At 25.4% G+C, this 22,151-nt stretch overlaps 2 protein-coding genes across 4 annotated transcripts in view; one reads left to right on the forward strand and one right to left on the reverse strand.

The window, feature by feature from the left end:
• Positions 1–2,502, forward strand: part of LOC105367821 (cytochrome P450 4c3-like) — a 4,348-nt gene extending 1,846 nt beyond the window's left edge. Inside the window, exons 6-12 of the mRNA XM_011506637.1 lie at positions 1–100; positions 267–369; positions 444–550; positions 851–919; positions 1,288–1,465; positions 1,793–1,963; positions 2,304–2,502. The exon at positions 1–100 is cut by the window's left edge and continues 2 nt beyond it. Of these exons, the coding sequence (XP_011504939.1) occupies positions 1–100; positions 267–369; positions 444–550; positions 851–919; positions 1,288–1,465; positions 1,793–1,963; positions 2,304–2,470 (895 nt within the window). The 3' untranslated portion in view covers positions 2,471–2,502. The remainder of the gene's footprint in view (positions 101–266; positions 370–443; positions 551–850; positions 920–1,287; positions 1,466–1,792; positions 1,964–2,303) is intronic.
• The window catches only part of LOC105367820 (mitogen-activated protein kinase kinase kinase 10), a 30,124-nt gene that overhangs the window by 6,300 nt on the left and 1,673 nt on the right, over positions 1–22,151 (reverse strand). The window contains exons 2-14 of one of the 3 annotated variants that reach the window (XM_011506636.1): positions 21,665–21,848; positions 21,340–21,553; positions 20,520–20,745; positions 20,059–20,276; positions 19,484–19,824; positions 18,817–18,997; positions 18,281–18,429; positions 17,994–18,166; positions 16,967–17,213; positions 15,903–16,022; positions 13,759–14,058; positions 3,174–3,584; positions 3,005–3,113 (exon numbers count right to left, since the gene is read on the reverse strand). In XM_011506636.1, the coding sequence (XP_011504938.1) occupies positions 3,005–3,113; positions 3,174–3,584; positions 13,759–14,058; positions 15,903–16,022; positions 16,967–17,213; positions 17,994–18,166; positions 18,281–18,429; positions 18,817–18,997; positions 19,484–19,824; positions 20,059–20,276; positions 20,520–20,745; positions 21,340–21,530 (2,666 nt within the window). In that variant the 5' untranslated portion in view covers positions 21,531–21,553; positions 21,665–21,848. Of the gene's footprint in view, positions 1–3,004; positions 3,114–3,173; positions 3,585–12,636; positions 14,059–15,902; positions 16,023–16,966; positions 17,214–17,658; positions 17,680–17,993; positions 18,167–18,280; positions 18,430–18,816; positions 18,998–19,483; positions 19,825–20,058; positions 20,277–20,519; positions 20,746–21,339; positions 21,554–21,664; positions 21,849–22,151 lie in introns of those variants that run through there. The other 2 variants (XM_011506635.1, XM_011506634.1) reach the window with 2 other exon arrangements.

Consider the following 22,151-nt stretch of genomic DNA (forward strand, 5'->3'; position numbering starts at 1 on the left):
GCCGAGACCATACATCACAAATTGGATGATGAACTTTATATGGAAAATGGGAAATGTACAAAAAAATGCTCTTAAAATTTTACATCAATTTACAGATACGGTTGGTTTTACTATTATCATTATCATTATTATTATCATTATTATTATTATATAAATCATATTTAATATTAAAGTAGAGGAAAATTTTTTTTAAAATTATTTACAAAATCTTAAATACACATTGTCAAAATTGTTTAATATTTATTATTTTTTTTTATATTAATTAGGTAATAAAAGATCGAAAAGAGTATCATAAACGAACAAACAATAAATATTTAGAAGAATTTATTGCTGAAATAAATACAAATACATCCAATAGTATAGATATGGGTAATAATATGATTATTTATTGCGTTCAAATTACTATTGATAATAATAATTTGAAACGAGTAATCAAATTTCAGGAGGGAAAAAAAGATTAGCTATGCTTGATCTTTTATTAGCAGCTGAACATAATGGTTTGATAGATTATGAAGGAATCAAAGAAGAAGTCGATACTTTTACATTTGAGGTAAGTTTTTGAATTCGGTATGCTGAGTTTAAATATCCTTATTAATAGCAGTTTTAATAATTCAGTATTACATAATTTTATTTAAAGCATTATCATTAATTTGTATATTGTATCTTTAGTATCTTAGAAATGATTTAAATTATTCATAAACATTATTTCGAATATATCGAAAAATACATGTTATACATTTAGCGTACTGTTGTTTTACTAGCATCCATAAATTTTATTTAAAATAATAATAATTATTATTATTTAGTATAATAATCAATCGATTTTTTATAAAAAAATTTAATATTATAGGCACACGATACAACTGGAATGGCCATGACTTTCGTATTAATGTTGTTGGCTGAGAATAAGAGACCGCAGGTACGATAAAATAATAAAAATTAATAATTATCGAGAACATATAACATTTGTAATAGTTTTATATATCTATAATGATACAATAATAACTTTATCGAAGATTGCAATGAATGGTTTACAAAAATTTTTAAAATGCCTACATAAACTCGTTGTTTTCCCATATCGATTCTGCCAGATAAATATAATAAATCCTATTTTATAACTACTATAACTGCAAAATAATAATAATAATAATAATAATTATTATTACTTTAATTAAATTCTTTAACGATCCATGAAAAACTCATGAAAAAAAAATCGACACTGTCAATTACATTACCAAATTTTAATTTTTAAAATAATTACAGTTGTGAATTGTAATCAAATTTCAGAGTCTTGCGAGAGCCGAGGTTAGTGAAATCTTGAATAAAAATGGAGGAGAAATGGGAATAACCACTCTTCAAGAGCTGCATTATCTCGAAAGATGTATAAAAGAAGCACTTCGACTCTTCCCACCGGTTCCCACGGTATTACGTTATACTTCAGAAGAACTTCAATTAAGTAATTCTACTACTCTATATATAAAACATTTCAAACTAATTACGTTTGCATTTATAATTACGAACACTTTGAAAATCATTACATTATTTTTTTCAATCATTATTTCTCAACAATCACTAAATTATTATTATGAATATTTATTAATACCAGCTATACTTTTTGTATAAAAAATATTTGTTATTTTCTAATTCGTTATAACAACCAGCTTCACCTAATCGAGTTTCAATGAAATTATTTAAAAATTCAACGCAACAATAAAATGTAGACTTCATTAAAATCATGTACGAACCTGTCGAGAGATAAGTGAATATACATATATTTACTAGAATATTTTATTTCAGAAAACTGATTCTCATATAATGATTCACTTATACGACACTCACAGAGATCCAAATTTTTGGCCAAAACCAGATAAATTTGATCCAGACAGATTCCTTATCGAGCACTGTAAAAATCGGCATCCATTTGCTTATGTACCTTTCAGCGCCGGACCCCGTAATTGTATTGGTATTTACAGAATATAATAATAATTATATAAATATTATATTATTTTAAAAAGTATATTAAAGCAATGAGTCATAAATTGGAAATTAAATAATTCATAAAATCTTTAATTATAGATATTTTTTTTATTTATTTATTTATTTTTTTTTATTGTCAATTAAATTGCAATTATAAATATATTAATGAAAATTGACAGGATATTAACTACAAAAAAAATACTGAAAAAAAAAAAAAAAAAAAAAAAAAAAAAAAAAAAATAAATAAATAATTAAATTATTTAATAATTAAATTTATCAATGCTTTCTAAAACATATAACTAAAGAATTCTAATGTTTGTTATTAGGTCAGAAATTTGCTCTAATGGAACTTAAATCTTTAATCGCTCGAATTTTATATGACTTTTACCTAGAACCTATTGATCATACAGCTGACATGAGATTGATGGCAGATATCGTACTGCGCCCATTGGATCCAGTTAGAATAAAGTTAATTAGAATAAATAAGTCATAATGGATAAGCTCTGTATCATTAGATTTCTTAAATATTGATTTCATATCATTGTATGTTTTTTTTTTTTTTTTTTTTTTTTTTTTTTTAACGAGTCTGTAACATTTTTCGTATATTACCTTAAAATGATATCGAATAAATACCACTAATCTCTTAATAATTTAATAAATACATTTTATATGTAGTTAAGAGTCTTGATACATTAAATAATATTACGAAAAAAGTGTAATTAAGCTAAAGTGAAATGAATAGCGAATTAATACATATAACATATATTGCATAACATTGCGTACACTTATTTATATATAATTAATTTTTTACTTATCTTACAATATTAAGAATTAAATTCATTAATGCTAACTTATAATTAAGTGCAAACATTGATTTTTAATTTTATATAACATTTATCTCAACGTTCGTTTCATAATGCAATAATTCAATTATTATCTAACTCATTATAATATCGCTACGTGAATATGTGCGTTCACATACGCAAGTGAAACTGAAGATGGTAAAAGAAGATGAGACAAGACTAACCTGTAATGCCTCGTTGGGCCATGGTACGTGTTGTGCGTATAACCGCTGCCCGAACTGAACTCGTATTCTGGACCCAAATATCCAGAATTCCTATTAGAGCCAGGATCGCCTCCGCCAGATCCGCCGCCGCTACCACCGCCACCACTGCCACCACCGCCACCGCCGCCACTACCACCGCCAGAGCCTTGCGTTGCCCACCACTTGGTGGATTCATCCTCGTGGAATTGGGAGGTGATTCGAGGAGGTTGCAGTCGGGGGTGTATGGGCGATAGGTTCGATAATCTGACGTCGTAATCCATGGTTAAGCTGGCCAACATTGCACCTATATTGCAAATGACTAGTTCAATAATGCCGAGCTTGGGTTTCTTCGCGTCGCCGTTGTACAACGTTGGTATTGGCATCGGCATCGGCATCGGCATAGGCATTATGTATGGCCCAGTGAGGCCCGGCTTGAGAGGATAATCCTGAGATACGAGAGATGCACTGTTATTGCTTGAGGTTGTCGTTGACGTCCAGTCAGAAATGTTGACGTTACCACTGCCGGTGCTCATTAGTTGATCGCTCGCCAGCAACGTATAATCTGTGTGGAGGACATTTCCTTTATCTATCGACACTTTCTTTTAATATTTTTCTTTTTTTCTAGCGCCTCTCTATTTATTTACATTAAATTAAATTGCATGGGTTGGATCAATAATTAAGCTACTGCAACTTTCAAAAACTATTGCAATTTGACGAATGTTTGAACTTCTTCGTGATATAACGATAACGCCTTGAATTATAAGAATTAAATTGTATGTAAAGTGCAAGACATATAATTTACAATCTTCAAATTTAAAATAAAGTTCTGTAAGTTTTAAACTTTTGCAAAAATTATTTTACTTACGATATAATAATTATTTTTATGATTATCTCGGTGGATTTATCGGTCAAGCATTGAACAATAAATTAATTGAATAGAAAGCTCTCTGTTTATCATTGTTTCTCTATTTCTAGTTAAGTATAAATTAATTTTGTAAAATTTATTAACGATCTCTATTTGCAAAATTGTAATAAAATCTTAAACTATGTATTGATTTTTTACACCAACAAATTTATTTTAAATAATTATATTTTCAGGGTCGTATATACAAAATAGTCCAAATATTTAAATGACTATGATATATTGACGAATTGATATTGTCACAATAAACTAATACAGGTTTTAATAAATAATTAGTTTCATACGACTCGAATATTAATAAATAGTCAAATATAAGAAGCTTTTCGTAAATGTAATGACATTTTTAAGTATATAACAATTAGATAGTGCTAATGAAATACATATCATTTACCTAAATAATTAGATATTTTTAAAGCTTATAACTAAATATACCACAAGATCAACATATATTTAGAAATAATTTTATTCAAAATTATATTTTATATTATAATAATATTACAAGAATAATACATGCATAATAAAATTCAATTTTTAATTTATTATGAATAAAAAAAGTTTAACTAACAGATTCATCATTCATTCTACAGCTCATAAATCTCAACTCAATCTCGAATAATACAATAAAATATACTAATTCAAATATTAATTTTACACGAGCTCGTAATAATTGTTAAAATTAAAACCGTAAAAATTAAAAACTTGCCAAATTACTAAGTATCGATCGTATACAGTTACATTTTAATAGATAAATATAAGTTTTGAACAACTGTATGAAATAAAAAGTGATACTGTCCAATTAGTCGCTTAGGATTTTCAAAATATTTTAAAGCTGTTTCATAGTAAGGAGTTTGTTATTGTCAATTAAATGTTTAATTCTGTAAGAAAATTAAAAAAAAAAAAAAAAAAAAAATTATGAGGCAATAAAATGAAGTAATATTAACAGAAAGCTAACGAGTGATGATGTTTCTATTCTAATATATACATTTTTTACTGATACATAATTGCGATAGAAGATAGAAAGATTATATATATATATATATATATATATATATATATATATATAAACCAAATGTTTAATATAATTAAGTAGGATAATATGGAAGATAATGTACATTATTATGTTAATAAAGTAACGAAGTTATCAATTAAAAATCTCATTTAATAATAGATATTATGACTTTGTTTTACTTTCCATGACTAAAACTAGCATTATCATACAAATTTTAATATAAATGATGCAAATCATTGATTCAATACACTATGCAGGTTATTCTAAGCTAGAACAAAATTTTTCAATAATACATTTATCAATTTACCGTTGAATATTTTATAAGCAATTATTAAATATAATTTTATTATCGAACATAATTTTAATTCATATAAATATTGAAATATGATATAAGAAACATTTATTTTATTTAAGCTCAATTATATCATATTAACGCGTATTTTATTTTTATCGTAGAGACAAAAAGTTAAAATTTTATCATTGCCCGTAAATTAAAGAAATAAGATTTTATTATAAAAATTACTATTTTTTTTTTTTCTTTTTTTTAATTAAATAAAACGTTCATTTCAAGATGATTTATAAAAAAATTTTAAAAATTAAAAATAAAATACAAACATAAGAACTAGTCTGAAAGATTATTTTACACAAATACGTTAGAATCAAGTATTTGCAGAAAAATAAAATAAGTTTCATTTATGATTAAGATTTTATTTATTGTTATTTATTTATCTAAAATCGCTTAATTAGTCTTACCTTGTTTAATATTAGTTTGAAGCTTCCTTCAGTTTGAAAATTTTCCTTTGTTCATGTTAATATATATATATATATATATATATATATATATATATTCATCTATTTTTATAAATTATACCTAATATATGAATTTATATATAGATACATGTCATAATCATGGAATATACTAAATATTTAATAAAAGGACATATGAAATGTAATCTAGAAGTAACTATAAAGTTTACAAATTGACAAAGCTTTAAAGCGTATTTTATTTTTATTTTCATTTGTATGCTTTGCGTTATTATCAAAGTATCGTATTAATAAGTTGAAAAGAAATTTTTGTTTCTCAAATATTAGTTGTTCGTGCGTAGCTTATAATTTTATACTTTCCAATAAAACTTTTTTAATAATTAGGAAATCATTAGTATTATTTCTGTCAGTTAATTTAAATTATAAATGAAAAAAAAAAAAAAAAGCTGAGATTAGATCGATGAAAATCGTGCAATATTTCTTCAATTATAAAAAAAAATGCTTATATAAATGCATGCAATTATAGTAACAATTTAAAAAGCATTCACATAAGGCAACAACTAATTCTAACTACATATTTGTATATACATATATCATAATATTATATTATACACAAAATGTGGATATTTAAGAAATGGAATAAAAAGGATTGAAATTTTTTCTGGAATACTACGGAAAAGAACATGCTGGATGGATTTTACGCTCGATGCTTATCTATCTCCATTCTAATTTAAACATTGATTTAAGTTTTAGTAAATTAAATGGTGAGCCACAAAAATGAATTAATACCTATAACAATTAAAAATTTCTTTAGTAACTAATGCAAAAGTCTTAAATCAAAAAGTAAAAATAATTGAATATATGATAAGCCGAGCGTAAAACAAAAATATAATTCATAAACAAAAAAATAATTCAATGTGTCCAACTCAAAAAATGATTTTTATTGAAAAAAGTTTCTATTTCTAAATACATTTGTTTGTGTATGTGCATTTTAGCAGTGGCGTAAAACAAAAATAACGACTGTATATTGCGTAATTACTTTTTTGCAGCTAAGAAAACGATTAAAAAGAAAAATCTGATTTTCAAAATGCTCAACTACTCTTGCATAATTTACTTCTATTATTAATACTACTATTATTATCATTATTTATATAATTATAATTATTTTATAATGCGAGCACTATGTGTCTTCATAACTGTTTTATCCCATATTTAAAAAACGTTTTTCTTAAGAAGAACAAATTCCTCATTTATTTTAGGCTCTTTCAGAGCAATTTCACGAATAGAAAATATGCACATTTACATTAATTCAATAGCCATTTCCTCATCAGGAATATGAATAGTTATATGTATATATATATATATATATATATATAGGCATATATATATAGCATAAGTATAGTACTTTTTAAAACATTTTCTTTTGCGTCGATGGTTCAAAAGTTAGATCTGCTTTTGGTTAGAGTGTTACGTATTTGTTACTGACTTTTTAATGGAAAATAATAAAAGAACCAACACCAGATAGACCGCATTTGCGTTTGTCGTTATCATTATTAATATTATTATTATTATTATTATTATTATTATTTTTATCATCATTATCATTATGATGAACATTATAATTTTTATTATTATCACTAATATTATAATATAATTATAATTGGTGCTATTTATTATTATTTTTTTTTTATTATTACTCGAGTTATTAATGTTTTTAGAAATTATCCGTAAAAACAATATGTAATTAACAAAATCTCGTAATAATCTATTAATATACAAAATATATTCGCTTGAACAACATAGTTAAACCAGAATGGTAAGCCAGAAAAATTTAAACAATCATTTTTTTAATTAAAAATTAATTAGGTATCGAATAAATAATATATTTATTGTATTTGATTTCAAGAATATGTTTGAATAATTTTAAAGCAATTCAAATACAAAAAAATTCTATAATTTTATTTTTATATATTTTTATATTTTTTAAAATACGTTGTCGACTATATTTTACAACATAATGCAAATTTTTTTTTATAATTTATAAAATAATTTTTATTTACATATATTCATAATTTCTATAATAATAAAAAAAAATACACACACACACACACACGTCTTCAAAATTTTATGTACTATAATAATAATATTCTGTATTTATAGCTATTATCAATGAATTTATGTTAATTTTTACATAAACAATTTTTAAAATCTTACTTTAAGCAAATTTATGAAATATTTAAATAAATTTTATTAATAGTCGACAACAAACAATCCCCAGTATCGAATGGATTAAAATACTAAGGAATAGTAATCAATTTATCAATTAATATTAAAAATTAAAAAACTTCAGAAATAAAATTGACTATTAATAATGTCAAAGTAAATGAAGTTTCAAAATATTTTTTTGATAATTAATTGCATTTTATTTAAAAACGAACAGTATATATATATTTATATGTATAAAACGAGATTTTTGTTCATCTATGTATTCTTAAATACATGTAAGGTCATTGACATAAAAAATAATAATTTAATTAAACAACAATTATAGTTATTAAAAAAAAAAGATCATTTAAAACTAAAAGGCTTACCGGAAAATCAATTTTAAATCAAAATAAAATATAATTGCCAATTTTGTTTTATTTTTGCACCATTTGCTATATTTTCTATAGAGTCTCGACGGGAAAACTTATACATACACATAATCTTTCAAAGTAGCTTAATGGTCCCTAACCAAAATTCTTTCATTTTAGTATAATTCGCAACAAAATCTATATACACACAATAGAAAAAAAAGAACGCAGATTTACTTTTTCCCTATGGAAGTATAATCGCATTTTGGCCTCTAAATAAATGTTAATTTCACCTTGTTTTATAAAATAAATTGTAGTAAATGCATATAGTCTTGAAAATAATGCCTTTAATATTCGACGAACTAATCTAATCAATCATTACCTATATAATTTTTTTTTTCAAAATGATATAGATAAAAACAGATTATTGATGATGAAGAATTATTGTTCTTGATTTTTTCTCCCCCCCCCCCCGCCGCCCCTTTTTTTTGTTAACAAATATTAACTTATTCATCTTTTATAACATAAATTTTATATTTCTTATACTTCTTATTTCAATGTAAATTTAATAAATTAATAGCTAAACGAAAAATGATATATCAATGTACGATATTGTAATATTTTCCACATTTATAATATTAATTAAGAAATTATTTGAAAAAAAAAAAAAAATAAATAATATTCCTATAATATTTTGGCGATTCTTTAAGGAAAGTCAAAGAAAAAAATGGCTGATAATAAATTCTTATATTAGACATGCGCTTATATATTAATCATTTCAACAGCAAAGATACTTTTTATCTTCCATACTATTAACTACCAGTCAAGCTATTGATTTATAAAATGACTAAGTCCTAGATAAATTATGTAGCTTTTTGATTGACAAATTAACAATACATGAATGAATATAATTTACGTGTGTTATGTGAGCTAAAATGATTGGGAATCAAATGGTATTTCAAATCTAATAGAATAAATAAAAAATAGAAATATTAAATGAAAAATATAAGCAATAGATTTTCATAATTGATGATTATTTTTGAAAATTATGGATAATATATATTATTTAATGCAAATTAAAAAATTTAATTTATCTCGACATTCTATTCATTGATTATTATTTATATTATGTTTGGTGATTTTTATATGATTATTTTGATTATTAAAAATTCAACTAAAACGAAAGTATGTTTTAATATACGAAAATATCGTCAACATTAATTTCAACGTGCTTCGGAGAAAAGTCGAAGCCCTCTACTCATTAAAAAAATAAAAAAAATAATCATAAATGCAGTTATTGCTTGTGAAGATAATAATTAACATTTGAGCGATTCTAATAAAGAACTAACATCAAAGAGAAAAAATAAAATTCTATAATAACTTAAAAAATTAATGAGAAAAATGTGCTTCTAAAACTTAATTGCAACTTACGGGGAATATGGATGTTCTCCTCGGAAAGACCTGCTATGAATAAAAAAGCGTTTTCTCACTATACAAAGTAACTTATCGGCACGCTGCAGACTTTTTTTTTATTATTTATTTATTTTTTTTTTTTTTTTTTTACTATACAGGAGTCTGGAGTAATTCATTACAAAAACATTCTTGAATAGTAAAATCACGAGATGCTTTATTGTGTATTATAATAATTCTAAAAGATACGCGTATACAATTTACTGGAATTCACATGAAGATGCTTAATTGGTAAAATTAGTCTAATAAATAAAATTTTTTTTTTTTCATTTTTCGTCTATCACATATTCTGATCAAGAATAAAATTTTGTAATTCATAACATATCATTTTAATTAGACGATATATTGTAAATTAAATTGTAAATAAGTATAATTTACTATTATTAAACGTTCATAATAATGAATTTTTTTTTTTATAATGTTAATTTATTATCTTACAAATATTGATTTTATACAAATTTTTATATCGGATAAAATGAGAATCTTGTAGAATAAATTAGTCCAGCATCCTTGATCCTTATGATCCTTATAGCCTCACAAAAAATCCTAATAAGCCCATATACTCAAATTTCAATAGTCTTTTTTTTTTTTTTTTTTTTTTTTTTTTTTTTTTTTGACAACCTTTATGAAAGTATTGTATTTCAATGGGATTGGTATATCAATCGATCACACTTTTATGGCAAAATATAACGTGTTTTTAAATAATTTACAATAATATATACTAAATAGAAATTAGACATGTATAATAAAGTTTTCATGATATCTTTTTTCGATATTGAAATATGTAATTAAAGAAATGTTTTATTAAAAAAAAAAAAAAAAAAAAAAAAAAAGAGAGAGAGAGAGAGAGAAATTCGTTTTAATTATTTTAAATTGTTATCTTTGAAAGATCTTGTGCTTATACAACAGAATTTGAAAGTCGCAAAAGTTCGAATGCTATTGGTAAAGATTTAATAAACATCTAGTTTGCGTATAAAATACAAAAGTTTTATAAAGATAATCAAAATTACGATATCACTTAATGAATATACAATATAAAACTAAATAATAAAAATGCACACCTTCGAGTATAAACATTTTCTCTCGCAATTACTAAATAATATAAAAATGCTGCAGACTGTTCATTTAAATTTTAATGATAAACTTAATAATGAATAAATCTTAAAATTATTATTAACTGCTGTTCTTATTAGTATCAAATTAAATATTGCTAAAAAATTACTAAATCCTTAATAATAAAAAATACAATTTTATTAAATTTCAGCATTATACATAAAACACTGTACACATTTAGTATCGAAACATTATAAACTCGTTCAATATTAATATAAAACTTACAAGTCAAATGAACTATCATCCTCTAAGAAACGTACATTCATTAATTGTAATCAATTATAAAAACACTGTAAAGCAGACTCAATATTCTAGTTTATATTATTTATTTATACATGCATTCATAATTTTTTAATTAAATAATAAAATATTTATAATTCTGATGATTTTAAAGTATTGTCAATGAAAAATAATCTTTAAATTGATAATACATACGTTGTTACGCAAAATTCTATAAACAGCAAAACTATACAGTGTATATCATATACTGGTTAAATAAATATAATTAAATTGTTCTAAAACCAATTAATTTAATACCCAATATTCTTCTATATTTTAACGTAATTTCTATGAGATCTTTTATGATGTAGTCATTATAAATTATGTTTACGATATCATTTGTTTTTTCTTCTTCTTCCATGTATATTGAATAAATTTTGAAGTTATCATTTTATATATATTAAATAAACTTCAATTTCATTTAATTATACTTTCGGTTAAACTACTCATGATTTGATAACAAATCATCGAATTCTAACAAAAACATTGAATGATTAGTTATTGGCTTGATTTGTGTTCAATTTTATTAAAACATTAAAATTCAAGCACGTATATTGAAGATATTATTAAATAATATTACGTGTATTTATTAATATTTTCTATGGACACTAACATTTATTACTATTTAACATTAATATAATATACTTCTTATGCAATAAAAAATCATAACAGTATCAATGTATTTTTTGTTATTAAGAGTTAAGAAATAATGTAGCAATACTTGTAAAAATAATAATAATATGATTAATAAAAATTGAGTGACGAGTAAATTGCTATTTAACAAAGAAACTTACATTGATATTTTCATTCATGACCAACAAAATGTTACGTAATCTTAATAGGCACAGTATAAAAAAAAAAAAAAAAAAAAAAAAAAATTAAAAAAAAAATTAAAAATAGTTTTCTATAATATTAAAATCAATATTTTTTTAAATATTTTGTTTAGTAGACTAGAATTTATATGTAACAGTATGAGTTGTATTTTAAATTATTGCAATATTTCGTTGTATTTACTGGAGGAATTTGAAGTTTTATATGTTAATATATAATTATAAAGGCATTCGTGTTTGAAACATATCATTTGATAAACAAACATTATTATTTAATATTATAATTTGGAATGGTTAAACAAAAGTTCAACGAAATGTAAATGAACAGTCTAATCAATCAAAGAATTTTAATATTGCTCTGTTTAACTATAATTAAAAAGGATCTTTCACAAGTTTATATTGAATTTTTGTCTTTTGTTTTTTATTTTATAAAAGTTTTGAAATAACAAAATTACCGATTAGAAATATTAAACAGAGGAAATACACGTTCGAATATATATTATTAAGATAAATGAATAATCAACGATGCAAAGCTTGTAATGAAAATTTATTATAAATTTTATAATATCAGCACTTTACACGATTGCAAGATTATTTATTATATTGAATAATATATATACACGCACACACGCACGCACACACACACATGTGATTAAGAATTAGTAAAACAGAGCAATATATAAAGACTCAATTTTTTTTTATTGTGCCGCTACAATTTTTCCGAAAGAACTTTTTAGTCACGTGAATTTTAGGCTTGGCAAACGAACTCATCATCATTTGATGGTTTTTTGCGCTTTCAGAACCTCTCATAGTTTCAATAATTCTCGTATTCTCATTAGTTCGTGAGGTTTGTACGGTATCGTCATCGTTTCTAATACGATCATCATCTTCTATTAGATCCTCGGTATCGTCGTCGCTCCCGTAACCAACTTCGTTATCGCTAAAGTTATTACACCTCTCACTGCCTTTTGTAAAGTCGAGCTCTTGTAAAAGCTTGAGATCATTAATACGCGATCTCATTGTCAAATTACTATCGTCGTTAGCTTGCTCGGATTCGAGATTACAAAGCTCGGACTCAAGATTTTCGAAATCTATACCTTCGCGCGAATTCGCTGTTAAAAAACTTGGAGTCGTCAGTTGCTGTCTTTCAAATCTCGGCAGGGTTACACTATCCTGAAGCATAGTATACTCAACCTTAACATTAGTTATTTTGTCATCTAAAGCATCTCTGCTACCCCAGGCCTTGACTTTACTAAACACTCTCAATGGACTCTTAGATACTCGGGATTTATGCGCAATAGAGTTCTCGGGACTTGACTCTAGCCCATCGGAATCGTTAATCTTTATCGTAACATTATTCGAGTTCTTACGCTCATTGTTCAATGAGCTCTTACGTGAACCCGACGGGGAGCGAAAAAAGTCCGCCAACGAAGTTAATCTCGACTCCGAACTATCTCTTCTTTTATTACTTCCACTATTATTATTGTTATTGTTATTACTGTGATTATTGTTATTGTTGCTAACTACATAGGATGCCGAGTCCTTAGATTTACTGCGCTCGCGTCTCTTAGTCTTTCGGACACAGCCGACAACGAAACTGGATGAGGACGAATCGTCCTCCTCGTCGTTATAGTCATCTATATTATCGACCGAATCGTTACCTACGCTAACACCATCGGTAGGAGTGGAAACATCACCGCATGTGTGCGTAGGCGAGTCAACGAGATCGTTCGCCGAGGAGTAGAGCTTTTTCGCGTCGCTCTTGCGGACGTTACCTATTTCTTGTAGAAGTGGCGTGCGATGATGATGTGGATGATGATGTCCAGCCGCCGTGTTAGCCGCCGCCGCCACTAGAAGTGCCGTTCGCAGCGGCGTTTTTTCAAGATCTGGTGCAGAGCGCGACCATCGCTTGCCGCCAACAACTGTGGCTGTGGTGCTATCTACGCCACCGATGCCGATTCCAGGGCAACCCGTGGATGAGCTGGGTGAGCAGGCTGAGGAGATAATGGCACCGCGCTCGCGTTGATGGAGAGTCGAGGGGCCCCAGGTCTTACCCTTAACGCCATCGGCTGGTACTATTGTTGATCCCCGTGGTTGTTTGAGTATTGATTTTTTTTTTTTGTTTTTATTTTGGAGTTTAGGTTGGTGATAATAGAAGAGCGAGGATAGACAATGTGTGTGCGTGTGTGTGCGTGTGTGCGCGCGCGCGTGCGTGTATATATATATATATATGTGTGTGTGTACGTGTATGTGTGTACGTGTATGTGTGTGTGTGTGTGTGCGTGTGCGTGTGTGTGGCAACCGGAACAAAAGAGAACAGAAAACAAAACAAAAAGACTGGACTACTAAAGGCTACTTTTTGACTGGTGCTGATGTAATAATAATATGTAAAGTAATAATTAAGAAATAAGATACTAGAAATAACGATACTTGTAAAGAATTTGCTTAGTGATGCGATCGCCTTGGTGGCTCTTTTTACGAAAAGAAAATAATTCTGCAAGTAGTCTTTGGTTTCTCTGATTTTTCTCTTTCCTGCTTAATTCTATTGCATTTTATAGATTAGCAATCATATGCAGACATTAATTTCTTAAAAGCTTATGTATTATATATTTGATTTATAATTAATTATACTTTTGATTGCGTAAATTCAATGGAATATTTGTAATTTTAACGCTCATTATTTTGAATAAGAAAATTGGAAAAAATCTTTATAATTTACGGTATCAAAATCAAAGTATCAAAATAGAAGCTCTTAAAGTGTAAAGTAATTTTAGATTTATATACTAAGAGTCATGTTAAGATATTATTCGATCCTATATCGTATAAAATTTTTAATGTTTTAAATTTTATAAAAATTACCGAAAAATATTTGCAGATGCAAAATCAATTATAATAAGTTACAATAAGTCACTGCTTTTTTTATCACAAATATTTAACCTAAAAAAAATTTAACGTAAATAATAAATAATAATAAATAAAAAAAAAAAAAAAAAAAAAAAAAAAAAAATAATAATAAATTTTTAAGTAGGTAGATGCGGATAAGTTGTTGTCTTTTTATCGAAGAAAGGAAAATTTATAATAAATGTTATCTTCTAAAATGTATCAATAATAAAGGCAAAAATTATATATAATATTTTTGAAAAAGAGTAATATACTTTTATGCAATTTAATTGAAAAATTATAATATAAAATATTGAATTTTATGCTTGAAGATAAATTTTTATCCATAAAAATCATCTAAATTTTAAATAAACAATAGATAAGAATGCTGGAAAAAATTATGCAATTTATAGTCTCAATAATTTATAAATTATATTCCATTATTGCCATATTAAAAAAAATTCTTCACTCATTGATATTAATTTTACATAAAAATTAATATAGTATCATCTTTATTAAATAAATCATGCATGGTATTACAAACTACATAATTACTATCAAAGACTGCTTGCAAAAAATTCCAAATGTGAATAAAAATGAAAAATACAAAAACTAAATATATAATAGTACATTATTTAAAAATATATGAACATATAAAAAAAGACAATTACAAATATTAAATTATTCACACCATGCGACTTAAATAATAACTAATAAATATCTATGACTGATACTTGTTATTATAAAATTCAATTTAATCACATCTACTAAGCATGAATATACTGCCTTGAATCAATGTTAAATAGTTTAATGAATAACAATTCACTAAACTTTACCATATAATTTAAAAAAGAAAAAATATTTTATGCCTTTTTTATGTTATGATCAATAGTGATAATACATATTTATTAATATAATCATTTTTTAATTTGACAAATCGTAACCACCAATTTTCACATCATTGAACGATTAATTTTAGAATATTATTATGTATTAAAGTTCCTTAAATTAAATGTTAGATTGTTGTTATTGTGCTTACAGGCAATTGCTCGCAGGCGTGGAATGCTTGGCGAACCAGGAGGGCTGTTTGACCGTGAGGGATTCCGACTCTTTACTCGATCGGGAGCCGTGTGCTGTACTGTTATTGTATGCCTAAAATCTGTAAAATAACATTTTACAACATAATAATCATATGTACAATTGTAATAATTTGAGTATTTTTATCGTAGCTTATCTATCAAATAGTGTATTATTGCTTTTGGTTTGTGAATTGCTTATATTTTGTGTAAGACAAAGATAGGGCATTTGTTATATTAATTTGTTAAACAGTTCTATTATTTTTTTTATTAAATGTCAATGTTAGCTAATATTTGCACATCTTTATTCTAAGAAGTAATTGGTCATAAGCGGTTAATTTATAATAAATTTAATGATAATACCGATATAAATGAAGAACAATATTCAGGTACGAAAATCTTTTATCTTATTTTTTATATTTAATGAAATTTATAATGTCACATTTACTTAAATAACAAATTTAAGAATTGGAATACTATTAATATATTTCTATATTAATTTTTAAAATTAAACTATAATTGTTTATAAGATTTATATAAATAATATACTAGTAATATACTTCTTTTATTTAAATTTTACTTAGAATATCATTTTATAAAGATTTAACCGCACACACACACACACACACACACACACACACACACACACACACATATTATTGTCTCTTAAATAATTAGTTGATAAGATTTCTATAAAATTACATTACTTCATGTATCATGAAAAAAAAAAAACTTTACAATAATACTTTTTATAAAATATGTTTCAAACATCTTAGAATAATTAAATATGAATATTTAACTAAATTAAAAGAAGATTTTTGAGAAATTTAAATTTATACTTGTAATATTTCAGAAATCATATATTATGTTTTACAGTAATTGTATAATTTAATATATACTATATTATAAATTATTTAAAAATAAATCATCACTGCAGTAGTTGTAATTTTGATATTGTATATTAAAGTTTACGAATGTTTTTTTAAAACTAATTGTAATTTGTAATATTTTAAATACATAGGATTACCTGAAGGTGCACTAATTTTACTTCCGGGCTCTTTTTTATTTAATTTTAACCTTGATTTTTTGAATTTCCCACGTCTTTTATTAGGTGTAGGTGTGTTTTGCTGTTGAATAATCATAACAGTTAATTCTCGTTCTAGGAGATCAATTTCTCGAGCTGCGAGTTCCTGTTCGCGTTGTCTTAGATTTTCTTCGTGTTGTCTCTGCTGTACTTGAGCCTTCGTTAGTTCTTCTTCTCTACAACGCAATTCCTATAAGAACATAAAAAAAATGTAGAAATATAAATTGATTTATCATTTTAAATAATAAAACTAGATTTACATTGAATAATTACTTAAAAATAACAACTAAATATATACATTTTCATTGTTACTGAAACACTTGCTAAAATTTGCTTTGAAAATATTCTAAAAATGTGATAATTGAAAAATAAAATCTGTAACATTAAAACAATCATAAGCACTAAATTCTAAAAAATCTAAAGTTTTTTCAAATTAGTTCTATTCAACATTATTTTTGAATAATTGATAAGCAATCTATTTGCAAAATAATTTCACGTGCAAATAAGACATTAATAAAAAGTAAAACTTAAAAATTTTAGTAAAAATGAGCAATCGTATGTATAAGAAAGGTTAAGGAAAAACTCAAAGCCACATATTTTGCCATTTAACATCAGAATATATGCTCGTTTCTTACCTCCTCTAGCGATCGGCATGCCTTTATATTTGAATTAGGAAAAATGATAACAATTATAATTTGTTTTACATTTCAAAGATTATATATTAAAATTAATTTTTTATTTAAGACAATACTTTAGTTATGATTTGTTTCTTAATTGTAAACATTCCTAATTATGTAAAAAAAATAGCTATTACTTTAAATGTAAGACAATTGAAAATACTAATTTTTATAATTAGTACAGATTAATATTTTATTGTCTATTAAGTGCCGGACACTTCATTAAATTCAAATACTAAATACAGCATTATCTTAATAAATATCGAATGCTTAGATTTTCTCTAACTTAATACCTTTTCTTTCATGCGTAATCCATGGAGAACTTGCTCAATCTCAAGTCTCCAGTCCTCCTGCATCGTATGAAAGGACTCATGAGGAGTTGCCGCAAATGCACTCCTCACTTCATCTAAGGCAATAAGAATTTCTACGAAGCCTGGCCTTCCATGACTGTCAGAAGCCCAACATGCTACAGTTTATAGAATTATAAATTTAATATTCATGTTTACTTTTTCGTAAGTGCATTAGAATTGTGAATGAACTTTTATTAACAATTTAATATTTTAAATAGTAACATATTAACCTTCCATAAGACATCTCCATGGTTGAGGGCAAGTAGATGGAATTGGTAATGTTAATTTATTTACAGCTACTCCATATGCTACAGCAAGTGCATCAATTCCTTTATATGGTGTTTCACCAGTTAACAGTTCCCATAAAAGTACTCCATAACTGTAAATGTATTATAGAATTATTATGATCCATGTTCGATCGATATATGTATGTACCCATAAAAAAAAAATATATATATATATATATATATTCATATTATGCAAGCAGGAAAAAAATTGAAAAATTAATTATGAAAATATTGTAAAATACAGTATTACTTTATATTTATTAGATTCTATTCTATTATTAAGCATTTAAAAATTATAGGTTTTTGATATGTATAATTTTTTAATGGAATTTAATGGAATAGAGTATATGAAGCAAAATTGTATTATACATTATTTTGATACTGTTATAAACGTTCGTGTGCATAATAATTGTATATAACAGTTAAGAATAACGTTTTATACATACAATTTTTCCAATATTTTATATATTCAACTTTACCTCCAAACGTCACTGGCTTTACTAAATGTGCTTTTTTTAATGACTTCCGGTGCCATCCAAGCATAAGTCCCAGCTGCTGACATACGAGTTGTTTTGTACACTTCTCTTGCCAAACCAAAATCCGTAATTTTTAACGTTTTGTATTGGAAATCATCGTTTTCGATTGGTTCACTTAATAACACTAAACAAAACAAACAATAAATAAGTAAATACGTAAAATAATTTCACAAGATAAAAACAAAAATAAGTGAAACCGAAGTAAAATATGTCGTATATAATATTTTTATAATAAAGCTTTAAATTAATAAATTAATTGAAAATTTAAATATTCTTACTCTTTTTAACATCAATAGTTATATATTTATTTTATAAAAAATATATTTTTTACACTATGCATTGAACATTTATTATAATATTATACATAAATTTAGTTTATTTTTAAATGATATAAGTTTATTTAACATATTTCAGACAAATTTATTAATTATCAATAATTTTCAAACATTATACATTTTTAAATATTAAAACTCATTAAATATAATTAATTCTTTCTTACTATATTACATTTAAAAATGTTTAAAAAGTATTCTTTTTAACAATAAATAAATTTAACGTTTCATCTAAATTTGCATTAATCCTGGCATTCCTATTTCCAATAATTTCTTACCATTGGAACTCTTAAGATCCCTATGAATAAGGCTGATGGGTGCTTTATTGTGTAGGTAATCCATACCGCGTGCAATTTGTATAGCCCAATCGACCAATACATCAGGCCTTATTTTGCGACCACTTAATATCCTATTCAAACTTCCACCCCGAGCGTATTCCATTACCAGGCACATGTTCGGCATTTTCAAACAAACACCCTCCAACTGCACAATGTTCTCATGTTTTAAGAGCCAGAAAAGTTTTGCTTCCTGGCGGACATTCTGCAATGTCACACTTGGTTCCTCATCAGGATCTTGACGAGCCGCCTTCACTGCTACTTCCTTTTTATTCCAAAAGCCCCTAAAAATAAGTAATAATAAACATATGTTAATCATAAAATTACAATTTATAACCATAAAAGCCTTACGTTTCATATTTTAAATAATAATTTTTATTGAATAGACATATTTTATATTTGCCAAACAAATAATAATTAGCAAAATAATCGGTTAATAATGAAGCAAATTGATGTTTATACGTTGATTTCAATCGATAACAGTAAAAATTTTCGGCACAACTAATTTTTATACTTACCGATAAACTTTACCAAATCCACCAACGCCAATAACTTCTTCTAATTTCAATTCTTCAAAATCGATTTCAACTGGCTGTACTTGTTCAATTACCGATGATACCCTATCAATTGTTTCTGCTTCGGCAACAAAATTAGCTGGAAAAATACCTACTTTACCCCTAATTTTACCCGTCCACCAACCTTCATCCCCTGAAATTTTTGAATCTTTTGACAAAACCTATTAAGGAAAAACGAGTATTTTAAGCCAAATCATTTGAGATTTTCATCTGTAGATAAATTTTAATCATAAAATATTGCATTTTTATAAAAAACACTTAAACAAGGTGAGTGACATTCACAATTATGAATTAATAATCCATCATAAATAATTGCCAATTAAAAAAAAGAAAATGTATTAACTTTAAAATAGAAACATTTTAATTTTTAACCGAATACATACTGTGAAAAACCCTTTACATACCTCCACAGATTCTCCACGTTGCAGTGACAGCTCGTCTTCACCCTGGGCAATATAGTCATATAGCGCGGTAAAAAGAATAGAGCTATCGTGCCTCGACTGGGATGAGAGTGTACCATGCGACGGACTCGTCTGTTGTGATAGTGTCCGAGCAGTTCCACCGCTATGTGTATCTGATATACTACTATCTGACATATTGCTTGATGTTCTTGTATAAGAATAAGTTTGGCTGGATTTAAAATAAAAGATTAAATGTTTTTATTTCAAAATATTTTTAAATAGCACTGTGTATCGTTAATTTCAATATTTTCTTAAAAATTTGCTTAATTCTTATAACATTACTTCAAAATATTTATAGAAAGATTTTGTATTTAAGCAAAAAGATATACAATTACATATCAGCATATAAATATACTTTTCATATCAATGTAATTTCAATAAAAAACGCTCTTTCTTGACATACTTTTAAAAATAACTAATTTAACCTATATGTTACAATTTACAAAGATAAATGCATTAAAACAAAGATCGCTTATAAAAAATAATAAAATAACGTCTTAATTACAAGTAAAATATAAATGAAAATTAAAAATTAATTAAATTCACAATATTTCAAAAGTGATAGGAATATATTAGAATATTGGCAATATGTAATGCACAAAGTCATTATTGAAATATGACAAGCAATTTAATAATACTAAGAATGAATAAATAATTTTAAATGCGTTGAGGCATTATTAAATTTTATGCTTTGAAATGAAAAAATCCTACAATCATGTAAGAATGCGACGTATGGATTTTTAAAGAAATCTATTCTATTCACCCAATTGACTGATTGTTTGCTCTGCTTGTATGGTGATACCTTGGTGAGAAGTTGCTTGCATTGGAAGAGTTTGACTGTGATGAGCCATTCTCTGAATAAAGTAAAAAGCGCTCGTTGCGAAGACGAGTATCTGGTTGTCCAGGGTCCATCAAGGTGGATGAGCCTCTTGCTGACAACCCAGCTGGAGGCATATGGCCAAATAAACTTATTAAATCTAAATAGAGGCAATACATTTATGTTAATACTTTCAATTAGTACATTAGGTTATTAATAAAAATTAATTTGATCATTAGAACATCAAAATTAATGATTTTAATGGACTCACCTAAAATAACATTTGTTTAAAACTACAAAAGAGATCAACTTTTGGTTACAATTAAAATATGAGTCAAGGGTGGATTCATTCTTTTTCCAATCCCTTTAACGTTTGCTGAAAATTTTTTGATAAATCCTGCTATTACTTTCAACACATAATGATGCTTTTTGGTACTGTCGTATTCAACATCCACCTAAAATATATTATGCAAAATTATGTAAAATATATTATGCAAAATACATAATAAAAGTAAATATTATGCAATAAATAAAAATATATAGCTTCAAATATCTTATATTAAAATCTTATAAATAATTTGATAAGGCAAAGGTATTATAAAAAATCTTTTACATATTGTATTGTATACTAGATAATTAAAAAAAAAATTTCATTTAGCTTAGTAGGTAAAAAAATTACAATCAATATAATTAATAATATTTAATTTAATTGATTACAGTATCGATATTAAGCATCGAAGTAGATCAGATGTTAATGA

The sequence above is a fragment of the Ceratosolen solmsi genome, unplaced genomic scaffold (assembly GCF_000503995.2).
Source record: "Ceratosolen solmsi marchali unplaced genomic scaffold, CerSol_1.0 scaffold6, whole genome shotgun sequence".
In the NCBI taxonomy this organism is placed as follows: domain Eukaryota; kingdom Metazoa; phylum Arthropoda; class Insecta; order Hymenoptera; family Agaonidae; genus Ceratosolen; species Ceratosolen solmsi.